Here is a 12,931-nt window from a genome sequence, read left to right on the forward strand (position 1 = left end):
ATGGAGGGGTCTCAGTGGGGAGAAACATTTGCCAGTTTTGTGGTCAAGATGCTCTAGACTTTGCACTCACCAGCTGGGGAGCTTTGCATGCTTTTAACATCTCGATGCTTCACAGTCCCCCTCTTCTGGAGAATACTACTGCATAATGGATGTTGTGAGTATTAAGGGAGATGGGTTGTCTTAATACATTTAGCATGCTTATAATAGAATACCTGAAACTGGGTAATTTCTAAAGAAAAGGAATTTATTTTTTACAGTTATGGAGGCTGGAGGTCCAAGGTTGAGGAGCTGTGTCTGGTGAGGGCCTTCTTGCTGGTGGGACCCTGCAGGTTCCGAGGCAGCGCAGGGCATCACATGGTGAGGGGGCGGAGCATGCTAATATGCTCGCTCAGGCCTCTCTTCCTCTTCTTCTGAAGCTACCAGTTCCTCTCCCATGACAACCTATTGATCCATAGATTAATCCATTTGTGAAGGCAGATCCTTCATGACCCAAACATCTCTTAGAGGCCCCACCTCTCAATACCATGACATTAGGGATTAAATTTCAACATGAGTTTTGGAAAAGACAAATATGCAAACTATAGTGTCAGTCTGTGCCTGTTTCCTCTCTTTCTCCCTTTCCTATACAACAAGTACTAAAATGAGAAAAGGATTCCTAATCAGCAAAAATCCAGTAGGATGCTTTTCTCATTAGATTCTATTCTCTAAAAATTTATTCTGTTCTCTGATTTGCTGTTTGAAGAGAGGGACGCTCAGTAAAGAATTGCCCATCTCAGGAAGTTAAGCACCATGGGTTAGACACAGAGTGCCATAAGGTTACTTTCTAGCTCATCTCCTCTCTGCCTGCATGTCTTTGGGCAAGTAACGCAACTCACTAAACCTCAGGTTTGTCATCTTAAAATGGGACTGTCATGAAGAAGCAGATAGTTAAGTTTATAAAATGATTGATAAATGCTGGCCATGACATTGGCTGATGTTGAGAGGGCTAACATTGTTCTCCAGGGCAAAGCCCATGACCTGGATGATAGAATAGATTGCATTTTGATTTATGACTCGCACACTGACAGCGTGATGTGAACCAGTCTCACATTCATTGAACCTAATGCCTGTCAGGTGCTGGCTTTTTTGCCAGGTCACATGCTGGACTCTGGAGGATGAGAGGAGCCAGACTCTGCTCCAGTGTAATATGCAATCCAGGCATGGATGCAGGCCTCATGACACATGAGTCACTGCACTATGATAAGCCCCAGGGTACAGGGTTGTACAGAGTCCTACAAGAGCCAAGTAGAGAAAGGGTTAGTTCTACCTGGGAGAGAAGTCAGGAGAAACCTCAGCAGGAAGATGACTTCATCCTCATTCAGTGACTGAGCATAAAAATGATAACAGATGACTTTCTCTTTCCTATGTTTTGAGAGTTAGTATGGAGCGTGGTGATGATGAGTATAGATTCTGGACCTGCACTGCCTGGGTCAAAATCCACGCTCTTCCATTTATCACTTGTGTGACTTTAAACAAACCTCTCCTTGTGCCTCAATTTCTTTATCTGTGAAATAGGGATGATAACCTTGTACATTCCTTCCAGAGGATAAAACACCCAGGACAGTACCTTGCTTAAAACTAAGGCTTCTATGTGACTGCTTGTTGTTATTGTCATTGAGGTTTCCTTCCAACAGCAAGGGAGTTCTCATAGGATGGACCCCCGGAGCCCTCCTCCACCTGCCACAACACTGTGGAGTTCCAGGGCCCTGAGTGGAGTACAGGATTTGGATGAAATCCTTGGTCTGCTGTGTAATTATCCTTGTATTTTGTATCTCCATACAGCACCTTCATTTGATTTAGATCCATATCTCAAAGGAACAGATGACTTTTGTTTATCAAATAATTATTTGAAAGGGAAAATAGGTTCTGTTGAGTTCTGGACTTTGTTTCCATAAGTTTAAGCCAAGTACCTCATTTTTGAAAATAGTAATAGCTGCCATTTACTAAAAGCTCCCCACGTGCTGGGCGCAGTGCTAAGCATTTTTTAATGCATTGTTTGCTACATCTCACTGCAGCCCAAAGCTGGATGTTAGTAGTGTCTTCATTCTACAGATGAGGCAGGTAAGGCTTGGAAACGATATAGCTAGAAGATGGTGGAACCAAGATGGAAACCCAGGTCCCTTTGCTTAACCAAAGTCACTTTGCTTAACCACTCCACTTCCATTTTGGTAAGAAAGGGTACCAATTTCCTTCTCCTGTTTCGCTTCTGCGCTAACACAGAGGGACTTGTCTGCAGGTGACATGCCCCCTTTATGTATTTTTAATGATGAGGAAAGTTGGACCTGGGCCCCTGCAGTCATAGCCAAGTGCCACTGTTCAGCTGGTAGCACTCACCTGAACCACAGAGGGCTCAGGGGGAAAAAGCCTCTGAATGCTGCTCCTGAAAACCAATGCTTTGTAAAGTGACTTAATGGAATGAAATATTTCAAAGAGGGGAATCCAGTCATTCCCAACATCACTGGGGACATGGGACATAGAAATCTTGCGACTGAAATACAAAGGAAAGAGAGAAAGCTCCCGCGGAGCGAGGCTTCTGGCATGAAAGAGGGAAACGGACTAAGTGGCTAAGAGGGAGCATTAGAGGAGAAGGGGAGGAAATCTTAGAGGGTAGAGCATGGAAACTGCTATTTCCAACAACCAGATTGGGGCTTAGTCCTGAGGACATGGATGGTCTCTTACCCCAGTGCACCAACGCTGCCATGCGGCAGGCGTTCAGTAAATGTTTACTCATTTATAAAAGAATATGGGCTGGGATCAGGTAGGATGGATAACAAGCAATTATTGAGCACCCGATGTGTGCCAAGCACTTACTATTCTTGGACAGTGGTCATAACTCCGGAGGGTAGGTGCTAACCCCATTTACATGAGGAAAACTAAGGTTTGGAGGGTTAATCTCCAACGTGCCCAAGTCCAACATCGGGTAGGTAATGAAACTAGAATTTCACTCCAGAGTTATCTGATTCTAAAGCTATACTCTGTCCATGATAGCTGGCTCCCTCATCAAAATGTTAGCTAAGTGCTACCATAACTTCCAGATAATGTCATTTAATTCAGTTCTAATGCATAACTCTTTAAGAAAGCCCTTAAGAAATGAGGTGAATCATAGACACCTTGGCAGAGAAGTAGAGAATGGATTTTTGTTTGGGTGAACCTTTTAGTACCTCCTGAAGGTGGTCATGCTGTCCTTTTACTCATGGGAGCAACTCCAGGGACAGGTCAATACACACTCATTCATGCAAATAGCTATTGAGCATCTGCTATGCACAGAGTGCTGTGTTAGTGTCTAATGCTGTGCCTAGCACGTTGTAGGTCCTGAATCCTATATTTATATGACGAATGAGTGAATGAACAAATTCTGACCTCTGGAATCTTATCAAGTGGTATTTACAGCCCAGTGCCAAAGAAGATACCAAAATACTTCTATTGGAAAGATGCTGTGAAGATCATAAATTGCTCTGGTATCACACTGTCCAGTGCATGCTACAAGACAGATCACATTTCTATTTTGAAAAGCAACATAAAACACATGGTTCTTTGTGATGTCACTGACACAGGGTAACTTTGCAGTGCAGCTTCGTAACTCCTGTTATTAGTTGGTTGAAGCCATTCATTTCCTATTGGAAAAGTTAGATTTTCTTTGAAATGTTTGAAATCTTGTTGTGTCTCAGACATAAAATACTATAAAAGTGAAAAAGCAAGAAGAGAAAGAAATCATGAATATGCACAATATTTTTATGACCCACATAAAGAAGAGCAATAAAAATATTCCTTTGTGACCCCAGTGCAAATGACTTAATGCTGTGACTAGAAATGACTCGATGGAAAATGTTGAGATGACAGTTTGCTGTGAGTTTTGGAGTCCAGGCCAGGTCTCTCTCCAGACTTTCCTCCTAGGTTGAACAGTGACAGACAGAGGCACAGTTCAGAAACTTCCCCTGGACCCAGTGGCTGCTGTGATACATTCACCTATGAAATCACTCATTTGCCTGGAAGAGAAAGAAATGTGGTTTTGAACTCTTTCCAGGACTAGTCTCCTGCATTAATGGAACAGCTTCTGCCCAGGTGCAGAGTTCTCTTGCCCTGCAAACAACTCCAGTCTTTGGCTGTGTGAAATTGGCAGGTTTCCAAACATCCAATCAGAGAAGAAAATGCAAGACCAAATATGCCCTCCATTCTGAGGGCACCACTTAAATGGCCTAGGCGGGGGCTGTGAGCCACTTCTACTATCAGTGTAAGAAAGATGTCATGCAAAATGGTGAGGGTGGTTTTGAAAACCTTGATCTATTTAATTCAGTCAATAACCACAAAACAGTAGAATTCCACATAAGGAATATTAGGTCAAATACCCAACTTTAAGATACTTGATGACAAAATTTTATTTGCTGCTAAGTCAAGAATCACTGAATCTCTCCAATCCTCAGTGTTCTCATTCATAAAATGGAGATAATATTAGCATCTACGTGGCGAGAGTGGATGAGGTTAGCAGACTGCCTGGGCTTTGCTGCCAGATGGTCCAGGTGGAATCTCAGTTCTACCACTTGCTGGCTCTGGACAAGTGAGCCTCAGTTTCCTGATCTGGAAAATGTGTGTAAATAACTGAACTTACCTCCCAGAATTACTGTGAGGGTTGAATGAGACAGTGCCTGTGAATTCAGTGCCCAGTACACTATAAATGCTCAAAAAAGTAGCTAGTGTTTTCACTGGCACTACTGTGAGAACTGAGCTGAAAATATGGACTCAGAGGGTGTTAAACATTGTCGAGGCTCTGCTCATGAAACTTAAGAATATAAGCTCCTCTGCAGTCGAGAGTCTTTGTGTTCCCCAGCATTGCTTAGTGCATAGTAGCTGCTCAGTTTACATAGTTACTTGAATATTGAATGAATGAGCAATCACAATGATGTTGTGTTCTCTTTCCCCTGTATAAGTGTTTGATGAATGAACCTTAGAGCCCCTACAACTCAACTGAATGAACTTTTGCTTTTCTTTGGTCCCTCCTTCCAGATAATCTCCCAGACCCTCTCTCCTACCTGGAACCAGATGCTGCTGTTCAATGATTTGGTGCTGCACGGAGACGTGAATGAGCTGGCAGACTCCCCGCCCTTAGTGGTGGTGGAGCTGTATGACAGCGACGCCGTGGTGAGTGTCCCTCTGGGCCAGCGTTGACCACACCTCATAAAATGCCACATTGAACTAACTCACTTTATTTTAAAGTAAATAAAGTCCTGACGCTGTGAGTGGTGAGAACACTAGATGTACCTCGAGGCAAACCTGACCTCTGAAAACAGTTCACAGAACCAAAAAGATTGGTGATGGTCATTTGCTTTACTAAAAGAGTTTTTCACTGATTTCCATTTAAATGGCAATTAAAATTGGGTCTGGTTTGCAGAACGTCAGTCTTCTTCAGGACTGTGATACTTCACACTTCTTCAGGAATGTGATACTTGTATAAAGCAACCTGCAACCGTACCCAGCCTCCAGCTAATTCCAGGTCCTATTGCTGTTTAATAAAAATGTTCATACCTTTTGGAAACGGGAGGTTTTTACTGATCTCACCTGGCTGAAAAGAAATGGATGGGTATTTTCTTAGCCTTTCTAACTGTGTTTCTTCCTCTCTCGCTTGTTGCTTCTACGCCCTACACAACACATCCATCTCTGTCCCTTTTCTTTTATGATGTGGACCAAACCTCTTGTTCTCCAAAGACGTTTGTGTGCTGAACCCTTGGATAGAGTCAAAAGCTTACTGGAGGATTTTTTTTTTTAACTTACACAAATATTCTTTTCTTAAATTAGGAAGTCTAAAATGAAAGGAAAGGATTTGTTTCTTTATTTAATGTCTCCATCTCCTCATGAGGTTGCAGGAGCACAAATATATTAAGTAAAACAGTTCCAGGAAGCCTTCCTAAAGCTGCCCCACCTCCTTGCAGTACTCCTGACAGCCCCTGTCTTTGGGCCAAGGTCAGCAGGGAATCAAGAAGTGAGCATCACAGAAGGGGAGCAGAGACCTTCGAGACCATGACGCTCCCATCTTGCTTCCTACAGGAGGAAACAGACAAGAAAGCTCAAATACCTTATTTAAAGTCACAGCTGGTTGGAGGCTGAACCAGGTCCCCTGTGCCCACTTTTGCCTGTACAGGTGGTGGAGGCTAGTGTAGCAGTCTCTCCCCTATACAACCACATTCTAGTCCTTCAAGCCACTCCCTCCCTCTGGGCCCCATTCCCCTATCTATAAGTTGGGGATAGATGTGTATATTTATGGAAGAGGATTTCTACTATTTAGCATGTAGTATAGATGCTCTGTAGGGAGGATCACAAAATAACTACCTTTTCAGTTTTGTTCCTAACAATATGCTTTCAATTGTTAGTGCTTATTTTCTATGCAGAAAACAATAACAGCAGTAGAGTGTCTTTGAACACGCTACTCGGAAAAATCAGATGAGAGCAAACATTCCAAAGGATCTGCAGGGCAGGGCACCATTGTGGTTGGGAGCACAAACTTTGGAGCCAGGCAGCCTTCAGTTTGAGTTCTCACATCTGCTACTTTCTAGCTCTATGCCTTTGGGTCAGCTGCTCAACCTCTGAGAGCCTCATGCCTAAAAAAGAGTTAAAAATAATACCTTTCCATAGGATCATGAGGACTAAAGGAATGTTGTATAGGCTTTGCATAGTGACTGGCATACAAGTGCCGATACATAGTAATGATGAAGATGATCGATATATTTAAGTGATGGGGGAGTCCTGCCCTATTTTTCTTGGTAGTAAAAAGGGAGGATATTAAAATATTTCTGTATGTATGTATGTAGGCTATAGTCCTGTTACACTAACCTGCTGGGCTGGCTGTGTTTCCCTTGGCTGCCCCATTGCTTTCCATTTCCCTTCCAGTTCTCTATTCCGCAATGGCTTTTCCTGGCCCAACCCTAAGCCAAGCCCTTTACAGAGAAATTCAGCGACATTATTGACTCTAAAGGGAAAAGGAAATGTGGGAGAGAAAGGGATATGAAAATGTGCTCTTTGCTCCCAGAGAAATGCATGTAGACATGCAAAAACTTTTGTTCACCCTTGTGTGCTGCAGCTAAACAGGGCCCAAACTACGGTGATGCTCAGATTAATGGAATCAGAATCTGCTCGAACTATGCTTCCAGTCTAGAACCTTACCTCATTTCCCAGTGGCTTGTGTCCTCATAAGAGTCTGCTGGTTCTGGAATAAATGAGTTTATATTTGGAAAATTGGTTGCTTGAGATATGTTTACTCTTTTGTTTCCAGGGCTAGTTTGAACTAACCAATCCCAGCTGGGTTAATGAACAAATTGTTAGGCAGATCACTCATTTCCTAGCCAGCTGCCCTAACTCCACCCATCCCCAAAACAGATCTGTCTCCACGAGTCGACACCAGTGGGCAGCCTTGTTTTCAAGTGTGGTTGAACCAAAAGCCTTGTTTCCACCTCAATCCAGTTTCCTTCTACCGCTGGGGTTGCTCATGTTACTTCAGGAGTCCAGAGACAATGAAGCAGTGTGACTGCTAAAACCCAGCCTCAGCCAAAAAGAGCAAGGGCACTGGTGTTGGATGGCAGAGGTCATTTATCCAACAGCTTTCACTCAACCAACATGCACTGAGTATCTGCCCTGTGCCAGGGGACACAGCAGTGGATAGTACAGGCAACTCTGCCCACAGGGAGCTTATATTCTAGCAGTTCTTGAGATAAATAGCACAGCAGAATGACTGCGCCAGCCCCATGCTGCCTCTGGGGGGATGTGCACACAGGCTTGCAAAAGAGGCAGGAAGCAGAGCCATCGCATTGCATAGTTCTTATAGAAACATACGGCCTACATACATACATACAAAAATATTTTAATATCCTTTTCTACTACCAAGTAAAATAGGGCAGGACTCCCCCATCACTTAAACATATCGATCATCTTCATCATTACTAGGTGTGGGCACTTGTATGCCAGTCACTATGCAAAGCCTATACAACATTCCTTTAGTCCTCATGATCCTACAGAAAGGTATTGTTTTTAACTCTTTTTTAGGCATAAGGCTCTCAGAGGTTGAGCAGCTGGCCCAAGGGCATAGAGCTAGAAAGTGGCAGATGTGAGAACTCAAACTGGCTCCAAAGCTTGTGCTCCCAACCACAGTGATGCCCTGTCCTGGAGATCCTTTGGAATGTTGGCTGCTACCTGATTTTTCCTTTTCCCCTTCCAGTCTTCCCTGGATAATTATTTTAACTATATCCTACTGAGCTCAATATATGAGGAGAGAGATAGCCCCTAAGATAGCTTTGGGCCAGAAAGCCCCTGGGATAACTGCCCCCCATCACCCTTTTTTTTTTTTTTTTTTTTTTTTGAGACGGCTCTCTCTGTCGCCAGACTGGAGGGCAGTGGTGCAATCTCGGCTCACTGCAACCTCCACATCCTGGGTTTAAGTGATTCTCTTGCCTCAGCCTCCTGAGTAGCTGAGACTACAGGTGTGCGCCACCACGCCCAGTTAATTTTTGTATTTTTCGTAGAGATGGGGTTTCACCATGTTGGCCAGGATGGTCTTGATCTCTTGACCTTGTGATCCGCCCATCTCGGCCTCCTAAAGTGCTGCGATTACAGGCGTGAGCCACCGCGCACAGCAAGGATGACCCTTTTAGGAGCGTGAGTGGAACCCACTGCCCCCCAGGCCTATAGAAATGGGCAAGAGGAGCTTGGCAGGAGAAGAGAGTGAGACACGGATGCCGACGGTTTTGTGGAGGTTATTTGTAAAACTGTGTTGATGTGAATCAGAACCAGGTAATTAATGATCAGGAAATAAAAACTCATTTCTTTTCTTCTTTAGGGGAAGCCAGAATATTTGGGTGCCACAGTGGCTGCTCCCGTTGTGAAGCTGGCTGACCAGGACTATGAGCCCCCCAGGTTATGCTATCACCCCATCTTTTGTGGGAACCTCTCTGGAGGGGATCTCCTTGCTGTATTTGAACTGCTGCAGGTGAGTGAACCAGATGTGGCGCCGAATATCTATCAGGTCTACCTGGACAGAGAAGTGGCCTCACCACAAGTGCCACTTGAGTGAAGCTGGGCCTGATCCCTCGCTGCAATCTCACATCTGAATGTGTGTCCTGGGGACCTGGGAGGTGCACTTAAGAACTCAGGTGACTTGGACTATTCCTAGATCCCCTGAGCTTATAAGTCAGAATCTCAGGATGCAAGATTCTTGTGAGTTTGGCCAACGTTGCTTGAGCAGCCTTCTGTGCAAATTCCTGAGCTCCATGCAGGCCATGAAAGGATACAAAACAGGGAGGAAGCAAACATATGTGGGCACTTACCACGTGTCCGGTGTGGTGATTGTTGTCTCATATACCTTTCATCACACTAGAGCTCCCTCAGTCCTGCTGAGGTTGGTGGTGTGATTCCCATTTTACAGACAGTAAATTTAGAATTGAGGTGATTGACTGACTTATCACACAGCTGGATTGGTGGTTGAACTGAGAGTTGACCTTAGACCTTTAAGGACTTTTGCTCCTTACATTGTATGGTTTTGCAAAGACAACTCTTAGTCCTTCCCACTAAGACCTAGGGGGATTTATGAACATGTGTCAGGAAGACTTTTTCAGAAAGCAGAGGCAGATACTGGGAAGAGAAGCTGAGTCCCTGAAGTCCAGCAGTCCAGGAGAGGAATACACAGGATGTAGAGAGAACCTGGAAAAGAAGTGAGCAGGTTGAGGGGCCTGGATCAGAGATTTCTCCCCTTGACTTCCCACTCACTGAGGCACCAGGAGGTGCCTGGTGGTACTTTACCTTTTAGTCAGGTCAACACCTCTGTCTTAGGCTGCTATTATATAATAGAATTCTATAGCCTGGGTAGGTTAAACAATAAATGTTTATTTCTCACAGTTCCGGAGGCTTGGACTGGGAAGTCCAAGATCAAGGTGTCAGCAGACCTGGCATGACTAGGATCTTCATCTGACCGAGAGAGAGAAGTTATCTCTCTTGTGCCTCTTCTTATCAGGGCATTAATCCCATTCATGAGCGTCCTGCCCTCATGACCTCATTACTTCCCAAAGGCCCCACTTCCAAATGCATCACACTGGGATTGGTATTTTATCATATGAAATTTGGAGAGTCACATTCAGTCCATAACAATGTTTATATAGGTAAGCCTAGTTTCCAGATATCCCAATTTAAAAACAAAACAAAAAACATCAAATAAAGTCAAAACTCGGTTAGTTGAGAAACCAGAAGGCAAGTGTTCCTAACACAAAGAGAATGAGTTAAGAATGAAGGTGCTAGAGCTAAATTCCATAGTAGAAATCTCAGTTTCACCACTTATCAGTGTGTGGCCTTGCGTGAGCTACTTAATCTGGGTTTCACCTGCAAAATGGGGATTATAGTCAGTCTATCTAAAGTGCCTGGCATGGAATAAACACTCCACAAACAGCTATTTAAGATGATAATGATGCCTTAGAATATAAAAGCAAGATGTCTAATTCTACCGTGTATTTCAGGTAAAGGAACTGAGCTGGCTAGAAAGGTAATTGCTTGCTCAATATGGCAGGTGAGAGTCTAGAATCCAGAGAGTCCCACCAGAGCTGGGGATTCTAGGGAGCGTAATGAGGAAGGGAGCAGCTTTGGGGTTAGACACACTTGTATTCAAACACAGACCCCGCCCAGGTCTATAGCCTTGGGGGTTGCACACGGCTACAGTGGTGAGTTCTTAAGCTCATCTTATCAAAGACTTTGAGTGTGGTCTAGTTTTTGCTCCATGTAAGGGAGAACTTTTTGAGGCTGCCTTGGAGAAAGAGTGAGCTCTCTGTTAGGGGAGCTGAGGCTGGGTGAGAGTTCTTGGGGGAATGGATTAGCACGAATTCAAGCATTGGCTGCAGTTCCATAATGACTGCAGCCTAGGAGGATAGGACTAGAAAAATCTTTGTCTTACAAATCTTAAAACCAAATGGGATTCTAATAGAACCAGATCTAGTCAAATAGATGTGTGTTGCACAGTAAAATGGACTATCAGAACTGAACGTAATCTTCAAAACTGTTGGTCCAGTCTTAAGTGAGAATCCTGGTGACTTTAAACTGTCATGAGTGATTTTAGGTTAAAATCAGCATTAAATAGTGTTGGATTGATATGAAGGGAGCTTTGTCATGTTTTATCCTTCTAAGTACTTCTAGAAGAAAGCCACTTTTGATGTTCATCTGTCTCGAATATCTCTTAACTTGAAACCTCCCTTTTTAATAAGAGATAGCACAGGTTCCAGGCACAAAGAGATCAGTGACACCTATGGGAACATTTTCCAAAGTCTGCCTCTTGGAACACCAGTCCCTCCAAATACAGTAAAGATAAAGTTTAAGAAATGCTTCCCATTGGCCAGGCGCCGTCGCTCACACCTGTAATCCCAGCACTTTGGGAGGCCGAGGAGGGCAGATCACCTGAAGTCGGGAGTTGGAGACAGCCTGACCAACATGGAGAAACCCCATCTCTACTAAAAATACAAAAAGTAGCCAGGCGTGGTGGCGCATGTCTGTAGTCCCAGCTACTCTGGAGGCTGAGGCACCAGAATTGCTTGAACCCAGGAGGCAGAGGTTGCTGTGAGCCAAGATCATGCCACTGCACTCCAGCCTGGGCGACAGAGTGAGACTCTGTCTCAAAAAAAAAAAAAAAAAAAAAAAAAAAAAAAAAAAAAAAAAGGCTTCACATTGCATATTCCACTAACATTATTTTGTTTCATTGGTTTTCTTTTTAAAGTGACTTTCCATTTCTGTCAAGTAGTACTTGTTTTCCCTTGCAAGATGAAGTTTCCCTTTTAAAACTAAAAGTGTCTAATAAAAACATGGTTGTGGGATGTACAAGTGGTAAAGGTGGTCGCGGAATGGCTGACTTGGGAAAATGAGATCTAGTCCAGCACCCCCATTCTGCATGTGAGGAAGCTGGGGCTCAATGCTAACTGAATTGGATTCAGTCAACTCTCTTTTCACTACACAATGCTGTCCTAATAAGTGCTCTGGGTTTGAGACCCTGCATCTGCCAATGAAGGCTGGACTAGTGGATTCCCAAATGCTGTCTGTGGGCTCAGCTGTCTGGGTTCTGTAGCCCCACCTCTCATCCTCCCTCCCTCCCTCGGCCCTGAGCTGGGTGCACTGGTGAGAGACCCTGCTGCTTCCTGACAGCCGACATAATAAAGTAAGCACTGTCAGAGGTAAGTAGCCTGAGATACAATTCATTAGGATTTCATTAGGACTTCTCATTTGATGGCTTGTTCAAAAACTATTTTAATCACCAGCATGACTGTCTTAGCATGTGGATCTCATACACGCTGAGAAGACAGGGGCTGGAAAATGCCTTCATTTGTTACCAGCTGTTCTCAGTTTTCATTTGTGGATGTCTAGCATCAGTTTCTCTATCTCCATTACTGAAACTGCCCTTGCTCAGAAGGATTTAGAGGCGGGGAGGATCACTTGAGCCCAGGAATTCAAGACTAGCCTCAGCAACATAGTGGGACCCCCATCTCTACAAAACATAAAAATTCAGCTGGGTGCGATGGCACATGCTCGTGGTCCCAGCTACTCGGGAGGTGGAGGCGGGAGGATTACTTGAGCCTGGGAGGTCGAGGCTGCAGTGAAATCATGATCACACCACTGCATTCCAGCCTGGGCAGGAAAGCAAGAGACCCCGTCTCAAAAACACATGAAGGATGTAATAGCTTTGTTCTCCTATGCACCAGACTGAATTCATTATTTTCATTTCCTTCCTCTATCCAAGTGAGCCGCCCCCTGTCCTCCCAATCCTGACTCATAGCCCCATTGTTCTCCCAGACACTCCAGCTTGAAAATTCAGTAAGCCTTAATTCTTCACATCACGTCTTTATCCATAGCCAGGGCCACCCCGTAGATTGTTCCTTGAATGGTTCCC

General features: G+C 44.2%; 1 protein-coding gene across 1 annotated transcript in view; it reads left to right on the forward strand.

Moving 5' to 3' along the window:
- FER1L6 (fer-1 like family member 6) overlaps positions 1-12,931 on the forward strand; it is a 213,514-nt gene that overhangs the window by 134,999 nt on the left and 65,584 nt on the right. Inside the window, exons 21-22 of the mRNA XM_005564037.5 lie at positions 5,041-5,175; positions 8,858-9,007. Of these exons, the coding sequence (XP_005564094.3) occupies positions 5,041-5,175; positions 8,858-9,007 (285 nt within the window). The remainder of the gene's footprint in view (positions 1-5,040; positions 5,176-8,857; positions 9,008-12,931) is intronic.

Source organism: Macaca fascicularis, chromosome 8 (assembly GCF_037993035.2).
Source record: "Macaca fascicularis isolate 582-1 chromosome 8, T2T-MFA8v1.1".
NCBI classification, from domain to species: Eukaryota; Metazoa; Chordata; class Mammalia; order Primates; family Cercopithecidae; genus Macaca; species Macaca fascicularis.